An 18,605-nucleotide genomic window follows, 5' to 3' on the forward strand; every position below is an offset into this window, starting at 1 on the left:
TAATATTTCTGCAACCATACGTTCAATTTCACTCTTTTGGGCATAGGGTTATCTGTATGGCTTGATGTTTGGAGGAACACTCCCTGGAATCAGATGAATAGCATGATCATGATCACGAATAGGTGGGAGACCTTTGGGAGTCTCAAATACCTTGGAATGATTGTCCAAGACTTTTTGGAGATCTGGAGAAATAGATGATTCCAATGTGGAAACATCTAGTGAACACAATTGTGCAATTACACCTCTTTGTTCCTTTTTTAGAAGCTTTGTCATACTGTTAGAGCTAATTATCTTTCCCGGTTTCCCTGCAATACCCCTTAATTCAACTTCCTTTCCTTCCACAGAAAATTTCATGAAAAGTTCTTGAAAATTAAAAGCTATTGTACCCAAGGATTGTATCCATTGGACTCCTAGTACAACATCAGCACCTCCCATTGGAATGGAAAGCATTGGGCTAGTCAATACATATTCTCCCATGGATAGCTTGATATTATGGCACTTTCCAGAGCAATTTATTGTTCCTCCATTTGCAACCATCACTTGACACTTTGGTGCTAGATATAAGAAGCAATTCAATTCTTTTGCTACCTTACAATGAATAAAATTGTGGGTACTTCCTGAATCAATCAACACTATTACCTTTTCCTTCTTGATTTGTCCTTCTATCTTGATGTTTTGAGGAGTGGTAATTCCCGCCAATGCATTACAAGATATGGTCGGATTCATTTCTTCTTTATCTAGGCTTTGTTCCTGGAGTATATCCTCTTCTTTTGACCTTTCTTGCTCCTTTTCTTCTTCCTCTTCACAATCTATGTGGAATAATTTCTTTTCAGCACACTTATGACCTTTAGTGTATTTGCTATCACAACTTGAACAAAGCCCTTTTGCTCTTTTTTCTTCCAATTGTTGTGGTGTCAACCTTATAGGTTGTGGAAGACTAGGGGCAACAACACTTCCATCTTTATAGTTGTGAGTGGTATGCTTCCTGGTTGCCATAATTTTGCTTTCCATTTTTCTTGCTAACCTGAATGCCTTCTCTAATGAATCAAGTTCCCAAAGGCGAACATCATGTTGGATATTATCCTTTAAAGTCCCTATGAACACATCAATCCTATGCTCCTCTGGAATATTTTTTACCCTTATGTTCAATTTTTGGAACTCTTCAATGTGCTCCATTATTGAACGCTTTTGTTTGAGACTTGTCAATTGGCTAAAAAAAGTGTTGCTTTTTGTATCCTCATAATGTGCTGTCAATTCTTCCGTAAAAATTGCCCAAGTGATAATTTGTTTACGAGAGCAAAGCCATTGATACCATACACACTGATTTGGTTCCAAAAATAAAGTTGCAATACGTACCTTTTGTGTGTTTTGCACATTATTGAGATTGAAAAATTGCTCCATCTGTAATATCCATGTTGCGGGATCCTTGCCATCAAACTTCCTCATATCGATTTTTGGAATATGGTGGGTCTTTGATCCCACATTAGAGTCTATGAAATCATGATTAACATTTCTTTTGTTTGCATCATGAGTTTCCTTTACTACCTTTTCACCATTAGTAAGTATTTCTTGTAGAAAATTTGTCAAATCTGTCTTCAAATCTGCCATGTCTCTCTTCAAATCTGTCTTCAAATCTATCTTCAAATCGTCCATCTTAACTTCCACGCCCTTTATCTTAGATTCCACGCCATTTATCTTAGCTTCTATTTGCTTTTGTGAGAGTGACATTTGTTGCACTTGGTCTTGTAATTTTGATATATCATGTAGCATTTCTTCCTCTTATTCATGAGTCATGCTAGAGCTTTCAGGTTGCTTACTAGGTGTTTGCATTTCCTTTCCTCGGGGCATCAGTTACCAATAATAATGCTCTACTATGCCCTTTGAATTCCTTCAAAATAAATTTTCAAACCAAGCTTAATCAAAAATTTAAAAATATACACATTTTTTTTCATTTTGTAGAAGCTCGATATTGCCTCTGATGTATCTATGTACTTTTGAATCATCCAGTTCTGAAATTGCGACCTGTAGTAGCCCTCTGTGTCCTCTTTCCAATGCCACCAGTCTAATCCAAATTGGATTCTCCAAGGAAGTGTTATGCGAAATCTCCCACAGTGACCTGATTATAAACTAGTTCAGTAGAGCGAACTTGTAGGACGTGCCATGAATCACTGTTTCGATCTTTGGCTCTGAAAAATATATACAAGAAACTACAGTCCATCCTCTTTCTGTACCTTCTTACGAAATTTCAATCCGATGCTCAGAGAGAAAGTTATGATGATTTTCCCCAGGTCACTTGTTTGGAATGTAATTCAGGAGTCTGCAAAAAGACCAACTTCCTCAAATCATATCTCTGCAAATATAGCGCGAAAAGCTCTGAAATTCGGACCCAAGGTTCAATGGGTTTTTTTTAGCTTCTGAAACATCGCAAAAAAAAAGTTATAGCAAAAATGCCACAATGACCTATTTGGAGCAGCGAAACCCTAGAATCCAAAGCTCTGATACCAAATGTTATGAAACCAGCTCAAGAAAAAGATAGAAAAGTATAACGACCCATCTAAATTGACCCATTAATAAAATTTTAAACTTTATAATATATATATATATATTAAATTTTATAAAATATATAATTAGACCTTATAATATAAATTTATAAAATATATATCATAACTGAACTTTATAACATATATAATATGGATTTATAAAATATATCATAACTGAACTTTATAACATACATAATATGAAATGTTATAAATATATATCATTAAGGTTTATAACATATATAATATGAATGTTATAAAAAAAAAAAAAGGATATCATTTAACTATATAACACTTATAATGGAAATGTTATATAAATATAAATGGACTCATAAAAAGACTATGCGTTAACCTACCTAAAACGCATTACCGAAACCATTAACCAGGGCGCGTCGAACCAGCTGAGAAGTTATGGCAGAGCGGCTTTGCCAGGACAGGATCTCAGAGAGTTAAATTGCATGCGGAGGCGTGTCAGGAGGTAGAAGAGCGGTGGCCGGAAGCAGGAGGGTGGCCACCGCCAAGCCTGCCTTTATAAATCGCTATTCTGAACCGATGAAAGGGGGGGAAAAACCAGAGAGGGGCAGCAGAGAACGAGAAGCATAAATTCACCAGGAGGAAACCGGGAGAAGGGAATTATCCATTGAAGAGCTTTAAGTGGTCTGAGGTTCTGGGCACGGAGGGACAGAGAGCCTCTGTGGAGAGCTTTCTGGATTGAGCAGCTAGGTTTGCTCAGTCTGGTTGGGTGGTATTGGCCTCTCGAAAATTGGGTCAAAACAGCCACGGCATCACCAGCAGCGGGATCGCCAGTTCAATAGCAGAATCAGCAATCAGCTAGCAGTTCAGGTATGTGCAGATTACATTTTTATGCATTCTTGTTTTCCAGTTTATGAGTATTTACAGGGTTGCTGTATTTCGAAATACGGGCATTACACATGGTATCAGAATACGGGCATTACAAAAAGATAGATCAATGCCTTAGAATTCAGCGTCTTCGAGGGGGCAACCTCCTTTACATTACATAAATGAACAATTCTTCGATGATTCAAATGACAAAACCTCCTTTCTATATATAGGAGTCTAAGGAGTCACAATATAACCCAACCAACTTAACAATAATAATATAAAGCCACAAAAATAACAATAGAGGGATTCTATGGGGCACAGTAATAACAATATGGGGACAATAGGGGCACAACAATATTAATAAGGGATACAACTACAATAGTAATGGGGTAATCACTAGTATTATAGGGACCCAACAATCTCCCTCCCATTGTGGCTTCTTGCACTTGGATACAAGGGTTTTCTCATGTTTTCACACATAGATTTCATGTTTCTACTTTACCTCTTGTTCTTTGTATAGGAGGTTTTTTAGTAGTCCTGCTTTGTATTGATATCATCGTACTCAACAGTCCAATTGACCTACTTTTATGGTCATTTGTTGGACATTAATATGATTATCTTATCTTATGAGCCAAAGACTTTTGTGGTCATTTGTTGGACATTAATATGATTATCTTATCTTATGAGCGAGAGGACAACTTCTACAAATTGGAGGTGCTTCCTGTGTGATTTCTTTTGAGGTGCTGTTTTCAGCCAAGAAATGAGGCCTCCCCAACAACTCTCCCTCCTCATCCTTGAGTTGGTTGGCTTTGTATATCATAATGGGGACCCTGTACTCCATGTTCTCTTGTTTCCTTGGTTGCTTGGGTGCCTTCTAGGTCTCCTCCATTATGTCTCATTGTCTACTGGATATTCTAGAAGCTATGGGAGAAGCGATTATATGTCTAGGGTGTTCAATCATGTAGAGAAACAAGACATCAATGAGCTCTCTACTCATCATTCTGTTAGTAGATATGGACTTTCTTTGTGTACAAGCAATATCATTATAGAGCAAGGGTTAGTCTCCCCACAAACAAGTTCTAGATCCTTTATTACAGTCACAATACCCCCCAAAAACAAGTTCTAGAACCTTCATTCCAGTCACAATACCCCTACAGTGTCTATTCTTCAATTTCTGCTCTATTGTGTTGTTTTACTCCAGCTTGGGCCATATGCCCCCTCCCACCTACATGTTTTTCCTATCACATGCCACTCTCTACCACCATGTAATATCCATGAATGGTGATGGGTGGTGGTATGGGTAGGTCACTTTGCCTCTTGAGCAGCACTCCATTGGGGTGGATGTAATATCATGTAGTTGTTTGGATTTAGTAAGGTCATTAAGGAAGGTTTAGTTAATATTTGTTAATCATCCAATTATGTCATTAGGTAGGTATTGTGAACATTGTACTAGACCATATCAAGTGTGGAAGTTGCCACAATGATTGTTCTGGATGGCATCATTATACATTGCATTCTTGATTATTATGCCACAAAGATCTATTCTCAAGTTGTTCAAGTCTAGTCAACACCATTCTGCCTTTCTTTCCTCGAGATGCAGTTTTCTTCGTGCTGCATGAGTGAACCTACAGAGTATAAGTAGAAAATTGTTTAAGTATTCTGCTTCCTAGGCTTTCCAACCTTTTAAAATTAACATTATTTGCTTAATCCATTCTGTCGATACTAATTGCATTATTGCTTGTTTGTGTTTAGGGCTCTATATGAGAGAGGTAGATTATTTTCTTCTCTTTTTGGAGTAAATCTCTGACAAACCATTCTTTCTAGTCACTTGCAAGTTTATTATTCAATTTGTTAGTGCTTTTAAATCCAAATTTTATGCCAAAGAGAATTCTTTCAATTCTTCTACAACCCTTATTGTATTTCAATCCCTTCCAGGTGCAGTGTCTTGTTGGGGTTTTGGACCTTTTCGTAGCAATATATTTACAATACTATTAAATAGACAATGACTTGAATGATCCAAGTATTGACCCTCGAGTCTTAGGTCATTAAATGACCACTGATTTTACCTTCAACAAATTCCTGTGCCAGGAGAAACGAGGTTCTCTACAGCCCGAGCGGGAGGAGATCTTTGTTGGTTTGCATCCCCACCCGTTTGTGTGATGCTAAAAAATGAAAAAAAGAGTTGGCATCTATTTTCTTTTAATTACGATAATATAACAAAGCTGAATTTTTGTTTATCTTACCATATTTAAAAACTACTGTAATAAACTAGCATAGATAAATATTATATCCAGATCGATGAAGTACCAAAAGGAATGAAAAAACATTGAGGTTTGCACCTCCAGTTTTTCTATTCCTCTTGGCATTTAATTGGTTTGGGTTTAATGTGGGTATATGCTAGTATTAATCAATGAGTAATAGAAATGCTGCGAAACAGTGCAATCTCTCTCTTGTTACTGCAAAATTACAAATGTCATGTGAGTGGTTTCATAATGATAATAGCTACATTTTAATATAAGACAGAGGGTTCAAGAATGGGATATTGACTTTTGATTATTTAGATTTTGTTGCAGTTGTGGTTTTCATGTTGGCTATAGCTGGACTGCTGTGGAAATCCAAACTTCATATATATTGTCTTGGATCGTCAGCTGCAATTGGGCTATTATTGGCTTGTTTTTGGCTTGATCACATGCTAAGGTACATTCAGTGAGCCTGTCTTCTTTATATTGAGCAATAATGATCATGCTATGTTTTCTTTTCATATTTTTACAAGGTAATTATGTTTATGACACTCTCCCTTAGAGTAATTTATATTTTCCTTTGTAGAGTATTGCTTTATAGAATTTTCTTTTTCACTATTGCGTGCTATGGTTTTACAGAATTATATCTATTTTTGGTTCAAGAGTCTCCGTTTAGATTGTTGGTTTTTTTTCATGTAGACATTTGGGCTGTTTAGTCTCTACATTTCACTCATTAGGTAATAAACTGGATATGTTTACAAAATATTGGAAATATAATATCAAATAAACTCTGAGTTAAAACAAAAAAGTACAGATACTGGTATATAATATGATATATTATGAAAAATGGTCCTATACATGACTTTATTCTATTTGGGACAACATAAATATCTATAAGGACTTTTTCAAGATCAACAAAATTCTAATATCTATGTTTAAGCTTTACAAATAGAAATTATAAAAAAGGTTATCTGATCAGAATTTTAGATATCGTACTAGGTCAATGATGACTTGCAAAGTTGGTGAAAGAAAAGGCACTAATATTGCTCCTGTTGCATGCTTTTTGTCAAAGTTCCAAGGAAGCAGATATGCCAAGATTTTTTCAAAGGATTAGATCATCAATCATTAGTTTATTGAGTCTTTGTAAACCCACTTTACAAATTTGTAATGTAAATGATGTTAGTAAGACTGTTTATGCATGTAACAACTTAAGTAAACTTATTATTTTGGCAAGAGTTTGATCCTAGGAGGTTTTTCGTCTCACTGATTCATTTGTGTTTCTAAACACGGATGGTCAGCAGAGTTTTTCCCTCCAACCTCACCCGAAAGCTAGGATGAAATTCTTCGTCAAAGTCTTAGGTGAGTTTTGTGTTTTAGTTGAGTCTTACGTAAAAGTGATTTGGGAATAATTTGAGCTAATTGACTAAATTATTTTATTACAAATTATTTGGTCTACTAGATTATGTTGTGTCGCAGAATTGGGTGTGTAATTTGAGGGTCTACACTAAACAGGTGTTCCCCCTTTGAGGGTTGAATTGTAATTATTTTATGTAAAAAATATTTTAGTGTGTGCTCCTTTATACTTAGACACTACGTCTAAAATATTTGAGGGTTGAAAAATATTTAATTCCCTAAAGTGTCAATTAATTAATTTTTTTGACAGAAATTAAATTAATCCTAAGCCAAAAACTTAATTAATTAGAGTCAAAATTAGAGTCCTAGAGAAATTTAATTCTTCAAGTGGAAAAATTCGTGGGTATCAAATAAATTAATTTTTGAAAGTCCTACACCAAGGGAATATTATAAATTTCAAGAAAAAATGAATTCTTGGGCCTTGGTGGTGAAGTCAAAGTTAACTTTTTGAGGAAATTAGCTCAAAATAATTAATTTTTAAGCTAATAAAAAATAGGTTTAATGAGAAATTCGAAAATTCCTCAAAATAAATATTTTCAATGGCAGAGATTAAAAGATCATCAAGGATTTATCAACGGTCGAGATTATTTTGATAGGGATCAAGCCAACTAGCCGTCATTTGTGTCTCAAGCCATCTGATGTTTTGGCTAATGTAATTCTGCAGAAAAGCTGATGTAACGCTACTGTCCCACATGGAACGTTTTTTTGAATCATAATAAAGACTTTGGGGTACAGTTCATGGTGTTTATTGTCCGCTGATTTTTGGTATTTGCCCAATACAGGCATTCCTATATTGTGTTTAAATTTTAATTAAATTGTTATTTCATTGTAGATGATAGGAACAATCTATTGATAAGTTTTGGGTTTATCTTAGATGATTTGATTCATTGTTGTTCTAACGGTTTATATGTGAAAAATTATATAGTGTTTGTAGGTTCCCCAGTCTTTGGGCTCCAAGTTCACAAACTGTGGACGTAGGTTAACCTTGTTTGGACTTCAAATATTTTTATGGTTTATCTAACTTCGCTAAGGCTGTAGCTTGCATTTATTTTCCAAAGTACATCTAGCCATTTATAAAAAATCTTCTAAATATTTCTCAAAATCTCTTTTAAAAGCATTGTATATTTGTACATTTTGTAAATAAATTTGTATAATATATTTTGTAAATTATTTTTTTAATTGGGGTTTTGAGAATTTTGTATATATTAGGGTTTTGGGTATTTGTAAATTCATTTGTGCAAGTGAAATCAAGTGAGAAGAGCTGGATTAGAGCTAGATCTAGGCCCTTGAGGGTAAGATCTAGTCTCCAAAATTTTTGTAGGGCCAACTACTGAAGAAAATTTGCAGTAAATTGCAAATCTGAAGAAAATTGATTTTTTGGAGCAAGGGTTTCATTCTTTTAGGGCCCTCTTGGCCCAACGACCTCCTCCAAGGCCAACGTCAACCTTCCTTGGCCCAGCACTAGCCCTTTCAGGGCCTGCACCACTTTTCCAAGCCCTTTGGAGGCTGGCAACAAGCCCTAAATGGCCTCAACCTTCCTTCTCTGCCCCTTTGTCATCCTTTTTGAGCTATTGTAGGGCTGGACGTAAGCCTTAAGGCTCTTGGCGTCCCCTCTTAACCCTTGTCGTGGCCCTAGAGGGTCCTCCCCTGTCTTCAGCCTCCCTTTTCCTCCTCCGTCCTACGCTTCTCCCCCTCACTCAACCCTCCGTCCTCCCTTTTCGACCCTCCTTCCTCTCCTTTCCCCCTTTCCCTCCAAGCCACTGTTAGGATATTCCGACACATAGGAAATAGTTAAGTACAACTTGGTCTAGTATAGAGTTGGTATAGAGTTAGGTAAAGTGTGTTTCTTTACCGTTGTACATTTTGTAACTTACAATCCGACGGTCACGATATGTAGTGATCCGACGGTTCATTCTCTCCTCGGTATTACCGACACTTGATCCGTGGCTTGACACCCGATTGGTCCATGATTTCTATTTAAAGTGCATGGAGAGTCATTTGTAGGGTAATCCGTGCATGAGAGAAGCATATGTAAATTTTCATTCTTTTATTAATAAATTGCCTGAAGTGGCCGCGTTGGCTCAGGCCGTGGACTGTTTCCCTCTTTGAGGGTTTTAACCACGTCAAAAATACTGGTGTATTGATCTGCGATCTGGTTGTGAGCGGTGTCCTTTGGTGTTCTGTCTGAGGAACTTACCCTGTAAATTCCTACATGGTATCAGAGCTATTTGAGGGCCGTTTGGTGATCCAAATCTGAAGTCGGTAGAACTGCATCCGACTGCTGTTTCCTAGATCTGCTGTTTCTGACTGCTTTCGGGCCGAGAGGACTGCTCTGTTGTGTTGGGAGCATCTGTTCCAGTGAGGAACCCCTTTCGTTTCACGCGAAAAGGTTTCCGGTAGCCCTAGCTGCGTCATTTTTAAGATCTGGAGGTATACAGTGTTTATTTGCTGTTTATTGTTATTTTCTCTCTGTTTATTTAGCTTTTTTATTCCCGGATCTATACCTTTCATTTCTGCGTATGCTCTTTGCCCTGCGACTCTGTGCGATCTGGGCAAATCAGAAACAGAAAGGAAGGATTTTTCTCATGCGTATGCTCTTTTCCCTGCGCCTTAGGGTGATCTCGGAAAATTAGAAACATTGAGGAAAATATTTAGTTTCCGGCCAAAGCTAACTTTGAGCCGCAAGGTTCATTTTTGAAAATATTTAATTTTTCGGCTAAAGCTAACTTCGAGCCGTAAGGTTCGTTTTCTTTGCATGTCCGTGTTGGGTTTTGTGTTTTTTGTTTTGTAGGGAAAAAGAGCCTTCTCAAAGCAAGCACGCAACCAAAGCATCAACCCCCCCCCTCTCTCTCTCTCTCAAATTTTTTGTATAGCTCAATTGGTTCAAAGCTATTCTAAGAGAGTAGAGGTCTTGGGTTCAAGTCTCCATTTTGTGGGGGCGGACTTTTTCATTTCCGCACATTCCCGCACCTCGTCGACAACTTCAACAACTTTTTTTCAAAAAGTCATAACTTCTTCATCCGGAAGCCGTTTTCAGAGCCGTTTTTTTTAAACCAGCCTAATTTTTCGAGATCTATCCATTGGAACACTTAGTTTCAGCATCTTTAGCTTCAGTTTCCGTTGAAATGGAAAGTCAATACCAAGTTACCCTTGACAGCACCAACTACTTCCAATGGTTGGCCTACATTGAGGATTTACTTAGAAGTAAATGTCTCTACAGAATAGCCTCAGGCCAAGAAAAGAAACCGAAGGATGAAGATAAGGCTGCTAAATGGGAAAATAGGCAAGATCAAGCACATGGATTGATAGGGATGTCTATTTCTCCAGATCTTAGATTCCATATTGCAGAACTTGATACTCCTGATGAAGCAATGAAACAAATCAATAAAGTTTTTGGGATTAAAAATGAACTTAGAGCCCATCAACTTGAAAATGAGTTGCTTACATTGGACCCTAATAATTTTTCTTGCATTGAAGATTTCTTGTCCAAGTTCAAGACCCTTAGATATCTCTTGGAAGGTGTTAAAGTTAAGAAATAAGATAATAACCTTATCTATTCCATTCTTACAAAGTTGGGACCAGCCTACTCTGTGTTTGTTTCCACCTTCCATTCTACAAGAGAAGCCTTCATTTCTCAAGGAACAGACTACAAGTCCCCTTCCTTTGACTCTTTTTGTGATTCTTTAATAAGAGAACAAGAAAAACTCTTACACCTTGGTCTTCTTAATCTTGGAAACTCTTCCAAGAAAGCGTTAGCCGCCCAGCAGCAACCAAATTCAAAGAATCCTAAGAAGTCATATGCTAAAAAGAATGGTCCTAAACCAAACAAGGGTCCTAAGCAATTTCAGCCCCAAAATGAAAAATCATTTCAACAAAATGATAAGACAAATAAAAACAAAGGGAAGAAGACTGATAGACATTGCAATTTTTGTAATCGAGATGGCCACTTAGAATCAAAATGCTTTAAGAAGATGGAAGCCTTGGAAGCAGCAATGAAGAAGCATAACATCCATTTGGGGCAATCTTCAACTTCAACTTCATCTTCAGGAATGGCACTTTCTGCATGTGGTTGTCAAGCATCTCGGTCTGGCTATGCATTAAATGTATCTTCTTCTTCTCATTCTCATGAGTGGCTCATTGATTCTGGAGCTTCTTATCACATGGCCAAAAACAAAGCCATGTTTTCTTCTTTAAATGATTGTAACACCAAAAATATATATGTTGGTGATAATAGATCTCTTAATGTTGTAGGGACTGGAACTGTTCATCTAGACAATGGTCAGTTTAATGATGTATTATGTGTTCCAACCTTATCCTGCAACCTTCTATCTGTATATCAGATAACTCATTCAGGTGAAGGTAAAATCGTTGAATTTTCACCTTATGATGTTGTAATCAAGGACTTAAGAGATCCTAAACAGATTTTGGCTACTGGCATTGCTGATGATTCTACAAGGTTGTATAAGTTTCACAACTTTGGGTCATCAAATCTTCCCTCAGTATTTGTTGCTCATAACGATGAAGTGAGCAAACTTTGGCATGAGCGATTTGGTCACTTAAACTATCGCTCCCTTCAGCATCTATGTAAAGAAAATATGGTGACAGGTCTTCCTATGGTATCTTGCAGAGATGGTGTTTGTTCCGGATGTGTACTCGGAAAACATCATCGGGACAGTTTTGAAAAACGTGCCTCTTGGCACGCCTCAGCCCCTTTACAGCTTGTGCATAGTGATTTATGTGGTCCACTTCCAGTTGTGTCATTCTCTGGCTGCAAGTATTTCTTAACTTTCATTGATGATTTCTCCAGACGCACTTGGGTATACTTCTTAAAACTCAAGAGTGAAGTATTTAACACTTTTTTGGCCTTCAAGGCCTTTGTTGAAAAACAATCTGGACATCAAATTCTTAAGTTAAGATCTGATAGTGGCGGAGAATATGTTAAAAACACATTCATCAACTATTGCACTGAGAATGGAATTCAAATGCAACATACTGTTCCATATACTCCACAACAAAATGGTGTAGCTGAAAGGAAGAATCGCACCTTAAAGGAAATGGCTAATTGTATGCTACAATCTAAAGGACTTGGTCTTAGTTTTTGGGCAGAAGCAATTAACTGTGCAAATTACATAATAAATTGCACTCCTACTAAGGCTTTAAAGAATATCACTCCGGAAGAAGGATGGAGCTCAATCAAACCAGATGTAAGTCACTTTCGTGTTTTTGGAAGTGAAGCGTGGGCCCATATTCCAGATGAAAAGCATAAAGCTTTAGAACCTAAGAGTGAAAAATGTACTTTTGTTGGATATTCTGAAGATGTCAAAGGCTATAGACTTATTCCATTTAAGTCCAAAAATGTTATCATTAGAAGAGATGTAAAATTTGATGAAAATATATCGGCCTGCGAGCCTAGTCCGACGGATGTGCCAGCTCTCCCTATCTCTTCTACCTTTGAAAACATTTCTTCTTCAGATGATGAAAGTGAGGATGACAATCCTCCCCCACCATCTCAGGACTTGGTCTTAGTTTTTGGGCAGAAGCAATTAACTGTGCAAATTACATAATAAATTGCACTCCTACTAAGGCTTTAAAGAATATCACTCCGGAAGAAGGATGGAGCTCAATCAAACCAGATGTAAGTCACTTTCGTGTTTTTGGAAGTGAAGCGTGGGCCCATATTCCAGATGAAAAGCATAAAGCTTTAGAACCTAAGAGTGAAAAATGTACTTTTGTTGGATATTCTGAAGATGTCAAAGGCTATAGACTTATTCCATTTAAGTCCAAAAATGTTATCATTAGAAGAGATGTAAAATTTGATGAAAATATATCGGTCTGCGAGCCTAGTCCGACGGATGTGCCAGTTCTCCCTATCTCTTCTACCTTTGAAAACATTTCTTCTTCAGATGATGAAAGTGAGGATGACAATCCTCCCCCACCATCTCAGGATCCTCCTTCAGCTCCTGAGCTTCCAAAATGGGTTCATGCTACTCGAGATGCAACAGGTGATCTTGCTGGTGATCCTATAGATCAGCGACGCACACGTTCTCAGTTCGAGAGAGCCTCTTCTTTACTGGCTCAAGCTCCAGTAAATTATGATCCTGACACCTTTGCAGAAGCTTCAGGCCATCCAGATTGGGAAGCAGCTATGAATGAAGAATATCATTCATTATTGGCAAATGATACATGGGATCTTGTTCCTCTACCAAAGGGACGAAAACTTGTTAGACGCAAATGGGTTTACAGAACCAAGTATGGACCAGATGGGAAAGTTGATAAACATAAAGCTCGTCTTGTTGCTAAAGGTTTTTCACAGGTTGAAGGCATTGACTACACTGAAACCTTCTCCCCTGTTGCCAAAATGAACTCTATCAGCCTTGTTCTTTCCCTTGCTGCCTCTTTCAAATGGGAAGTCCATCAGATGGATGTTAAATCTGCCTTCTTGCATGGGGACTTGCATGAAGAAATCTATATGGAACAACCCATTGGCTTCATACAAACAAACTCCAGCCTTGTATGTCGACTTAAGAAATCCCTTTATGGTCTCAAGCAAGCTCCTCGGGCTTGGTATGCCAAAATGGATAGCTTTCTTTTAGAATCTGGCTTTTCTATGTGTCATTCTGACAATATTGTCTACACTAAGAAAGTGGGCAACTCTCTTATCATCCTTGTTCTTTATGTTGATGATCTTATCCTTACTGGTAGTGATCCCAACCTTATAAACCATGTGAGGTCTAGCCTTAAAAGGAAATTTGAAATGACAGACTTAGGACACTTACAATATTTTCTCGGTCTTCAAGTCTTGCAATCCAAGGAGGGTATTTCTCTTTCCCAGTCCAAGTATGCCTGTGATATTCTACGCCATTTTCACATGGAAGACTGTAAGCCAGCCCCTTCTCCCTTTCAGTCTGGAGTCAAACTTTCAGTCACTTGTACTTCTCCTGAAGTTGATGCTACCTTATACCGTCAACTTGTAGGAAAACTTTTGTATCTAACCCATACTCGTCCTGACCTTTCCTTTGCTGTTGGCCTTGTTGCTCGGTTCATGCAAAACCCCCGTGAAAGTCATTGGAAAGCGACTAAAAGAATACTTCGTTATGTTCGAGGTACAGTTCAGTTTGGGATTCATTACAGTGCCGAAGCATCTCCTCTATTGGTTGGTTTCACTGATTCCGATTGGGCTGGTGACCCTGATGATCGGAAGTCTACTGCCGATTATGTGTTCACTCTTGGTTCAGGACCTATTACATGGGCTTGCAAGAAACAAGGTGCCATTTCTCTTTCATCAGCAGAAGCAGAGTATCGTGGTGCCGTAGAAGCTAGTAAGGAAGCCTTGTGGCTTCGTCAGATCCTGTCAGAGTTTGGCTTTGAGCAGCAGCATCCGACTACACTTTGGTGTGATAATCAAAGTGCCATTCAGCTATGCAAAGATCCAGTCCAACATCAGCGCAGCAAACACATTGAACTGCACATGCACTTCATCAGAAAGCTCATTCACGACCATGTTCTTGAAGTGCAATATTGTTCAACAGATGATCAAGTTGCAGACATCTTCTCAAAGGCTCTCACAGAGGCGATGTTCACTAAACTTCGATTTATGGTTGGAGTTCAGGAAGTTGTCACTAAGGGGGGATAGGCTCTAGTGCCTCCTTCCTTCTCCTATTGTGTCATATTTGTAAATCCTTCAATCCTATCCCAAGTTGTTCTTAAGGCGGGATGTTAGGATATTCCGACACATAGGAAATAGTTAAGTACAACTTGGTCTAGTATAGAGTTAGGTATAGAGTTAGGTAAAGTGTGTTTCTTTACCGTTGTACATTTTGTAACTTACAATCCGACGGTCACGATATGTAGTGATCCGACGGTTCATTCTCTCCTCGGTATTACCGACACTTGATCCGTGGCTTGACACCCGATTGGTCCATGATTTCTATTTAAAGCGCATGGAGGGTCATTTGTAGGGTAATCCGTGCATGAGAGAAGCATATGTAAATTTTCATTCTTTTATTAATAAATTGCCTGAAGTGGCTGCGTTGGCTCAGGCCGTGCACTGTTTCGCTCTTTGAATGTTTTAACCACGTCAAAAATATTGGTGTATTGATCTGCGATCTGGTTGTGAGCGGTGTCCTTTGGTGTTCTGTCTGAGGAACTTACCCTGTAAATTCCTACAGCCACAACCTCTAAGGGCTTGTGGTAGGCCTACACGGCCTCCTTGCCCCAGGTTGTGGCTTTTGTGGGGCCCACGACAACCAATTAGGGCCTCCCTATCCAAGACGTCAAGCTTTCTAGTCCTTGATTTCCCTCCTTTGGCCCTTATTTTGCCTATCTTCCCTTTTTTCTATTTGTGGGTGATTTCTGAAGTTTTTTTTTTAGGCTAATTCTTGGTGAGTTTTGCAGAGAAATTGACACTAAGTTGGTGTTCTTAGGTGCCAAGTGCTTTGGAATTTTTTTGGCAACTTGGGCAAGTGTGCGACAAGGCCTTGGGCCTAGGGTTTGCTCTCTAAATCCTCAGCTTGTCACTGTTTATTTTCAGTTGTCATATTCATTTCATAGCAGTGAATTAAACGCCCTAAAATCACATCTAAGTGGTCTAAACACACTAATAGTTCCATGGTAAAAATTTGCTAGTGTTTTGGCTAGTGTTACTTGGGGGCGAGAGTGAAAGCACGGAGTGGGGGCAACATATTCAAAAGCTCCCAGTTTGGGAGCGAATCCCAGAGCGGTTTTTATATATATATATATATATATATATTATATTTTTTATATTTTGATACATATATGTCAACAAAAACATGTAGAATGATGAATTAGATATAAAAAACATAAAAAAGGCATAGATTGAACCATATAACAACAATCATCTTGAAGTTATAATCTTCATCAACCACATCCACAAGTTAGTAACATAGTAACATAAAACATATTGAATCTCATGATTCATCAATCTTAAAGTTTCAAGCTTTCAAAATTCAATATATAATATTTATCATCATTGATTGCCAAAGTTGTACTTGTAAGCTAAGTGTAACCATTACAACAAATAGTATCTAACATGAAATGAAATGTTATAAAATGAAACAACTTTCATCTTTCATGAAGCATCATATTCATAATTCATTACTAATGAGTTATAAATGCCAACTTCAAACTTAAATTGTCATATATTGTTTAAAAAAATATCATAATAAATATGAAAGAGTCAATAGTTATAAAAACTATTAGAAACTAGAAAAGACAAGTAAATCTATTATCTGTTGCTTATGCTTGGGCCTCTTGCCACCACGAGAAATGTCTAATTTTTTAGTCTTGTTGGAAAATTTGTCATTAATATCACCCTCTAAGTATTAATATCCAGAGGTATCTTTGTCATTATCTTTGTATCTGTATAGGGATCTTTGTCATTAATATCACCCTCTAAGCATTAACATAAGATAGTAAAAACATAGCATGTCAAGTCAAGATTTTGTTTGAGTGATGCGTACATTTTTAGGAGGGTCATGATAGAGGAGTTTGACAACCAATGTCACTAACATCAAGGTACATAGAGGGATTGGTGCTCTTGATTAAATACGAGTTCCATACCCTAATACATGACAAAATTCAATGGAAACATTGCAATCCTGAAATCCTGAAAAACTGATAAGTCGGCTGGATTTTGAATGAAATCTAAAATTCTACTTTCTCCATATGAAATCCAATGAGGTCGGAACCACTCTCAAAACTTATTTGTTTCTTTGAAAAAAATTTGCATTTGGAACATTACTACAATTTTTTTTTTTTGCAAAAAAGGATAAATGCTTCCGAAAAGGCAGGGAGCGTTTTTTTTTAGGGAGTGCGCTCCCAAGCCGCTCCCGCTCGGAGCACGAATTGGGAGTGGGAGCGAAAGGGGGGGGGTGCTCCCCCGCAACCTTGGAACTTTTGGCTACTTAGGCATTGAATATCTATCTTAGATCTAATCATTTGTTTGCTGGAATATCTTGCATAATCAAATAGATTAGATTTGATATAATATGAAAAGAATACTTTAAGGGGCATAAAATTGAATGATGTGGTGTCTAGCATATTGCCATAACATCTAAGTGCCCTGGGCATCAATCTTTTGGCATAGATCTCTAATTTATAGTGGATGATATCTTTGCATTAAAAGTATAATCAGATCTGATATTTTGTGAATATAACATCTTAAAAGCGCAAAAGACTTTTAATTTTTGATTTGCAACTCATTGTTCAATTTCAATTCTATATGCTTCATAATTTCTTGGTTTGAAGTGACATACTTGCTGCTGTCCTATACATAATTATAAGTGTTTTTTCATGATCAAGTTGGCTCATTGTGGTTTATGCTATCGAAGTCTAACATTTACTTGTATTGTGTTAGATCAAAATCTTGTTAACTTGTCACTAAAATCACTCAAACATCTAAGCTTTAAATCTTCTAATCTCATTGATGGTTTAAGTTATTTGAGTATTAAGATCTAATTGGCACCTTTGTGTTTAGCATCTAATTGAAGCATTGTTAAGAATTCATTGGATAATTGCTCTAAGAATCTTTGGTAACTTTTTTGTCGATCTTAAGCATTGGCATCTCAAGTTTCATTGGTTATCATTTTAAGTGAGCATATCTTAACATTGGTCATTGGCATATCTTAAATGGTCTCAAGTAACCATTGTTGAATTAGATAATTGTTCTAAATTGCTAAGCATCTTGTGGATTGATCTATTAAGACTTGTCTTGTTTTAAGGTTGTCTTTCAATTCATTATTACGTACTCTTGCTACAAGGTAATTAACATTAAGTACTTAAGGAACATAAACAATCTTAACTCAAGACCCACTTACATTCCTTGCTTAAGCATTCTAGGCCTAAATGCATTAAAAAATTTACCTCCAAGCATAAGCTTGATTGATAGACTCATAGGGCCACCCTCTATCAACTAGTTTGAGGGATTCAACACCTTTCTAGTGGTTAACATAGTGAGTTTGCAGTCGTCAGAGCCATAGTCTCTGTAACGCCAGAGGCACTAGGTGGTTGGAACACAGGGAGAGGTATCGTTAATTAAGCCTCTGCTTGCTTCTCGATGGCTTCCATCCCACAACCTACTCTAATGACTGATCTCAAAACAGTTAAGAGGGAGGTTCCATTTAGAATAGGCATCTAATTTAAAATTAGCCAAGCGCCTTGCATCACACCTAGGTCTTAGGATTTGCATAGCATATAGGTTAGTTAATCATTTAAGCAATGATTGTCCATTCGATTACTTGGTCTTAATTTGTAATAAGCAAGAGTTTTGACTCCATAAGGCACTAGTTTCATTTCTAAATCTAATCAAATCCTTAAGTCTTGCTAAATTTAACCAGTGACTACCCCCCATAGTCTGCTGTTGGGAGACAACTAGAGCGGAGTGAGTAGGGATCAGAGTGACAACCCTCGCCTTGAGTCGTTATCGAGGTGCCTGTACAATCTGAGCGGCAACAACTCCCACTAGGGTTCATTCGTCAAGACTCACACACTCGTGCTTCCAATGTGTTGAAGAAAATTGTAACTAGCTTTGGTATTTGTCTGTAATTTTGATCTT

General features: G+C 37.5%; 1 protein-coding gene across 5 annotated transcripts in view; it reads left to right on the forward strand.

The window, feature by feature from the left end:
- LOC149156990 (uncharacterized) overlaps positions 1-18,605 on the forward strand; it is a 343,794-nt gene that overhangs the window by 226,913 nt on the left and 98,276 nt on the right. For 3 of the 5 annotated variants that reach the window (XM_089445493.1, XM_089445495.1, XM_089445496.1), the window contains one exon: positions 5,942-6,077. In XM_089445493.1, coding sequence (XP_089301619.1) covers positions 5,942-6,077 — 136 coding nt within the window. The remainder of the gene's footprint in view (positions 1-5,941; positions 6,078-18,605) is intronic. The other 2 variants (XM_089445494.1, XM_089445497.1) reach the window with 1 other exon arrangement.

The sequence above is a fragment of the Pinus tabuliformis genome, chromosome 9 (assembly GCF_031772625.1).
Source record: "Pinus tabuliformis cultivar Carrire ecotype Pingquan chromosome 9, CPIR1, whole genome shotgun sequence".
Taxonomy (NCBI): domain Eukaryota; kingdom Viridiplantae; phylum Streptophyta; class Pinopsida; order Pinales; family Pinaceae; genus Pinus; species Pinus tabuliformis.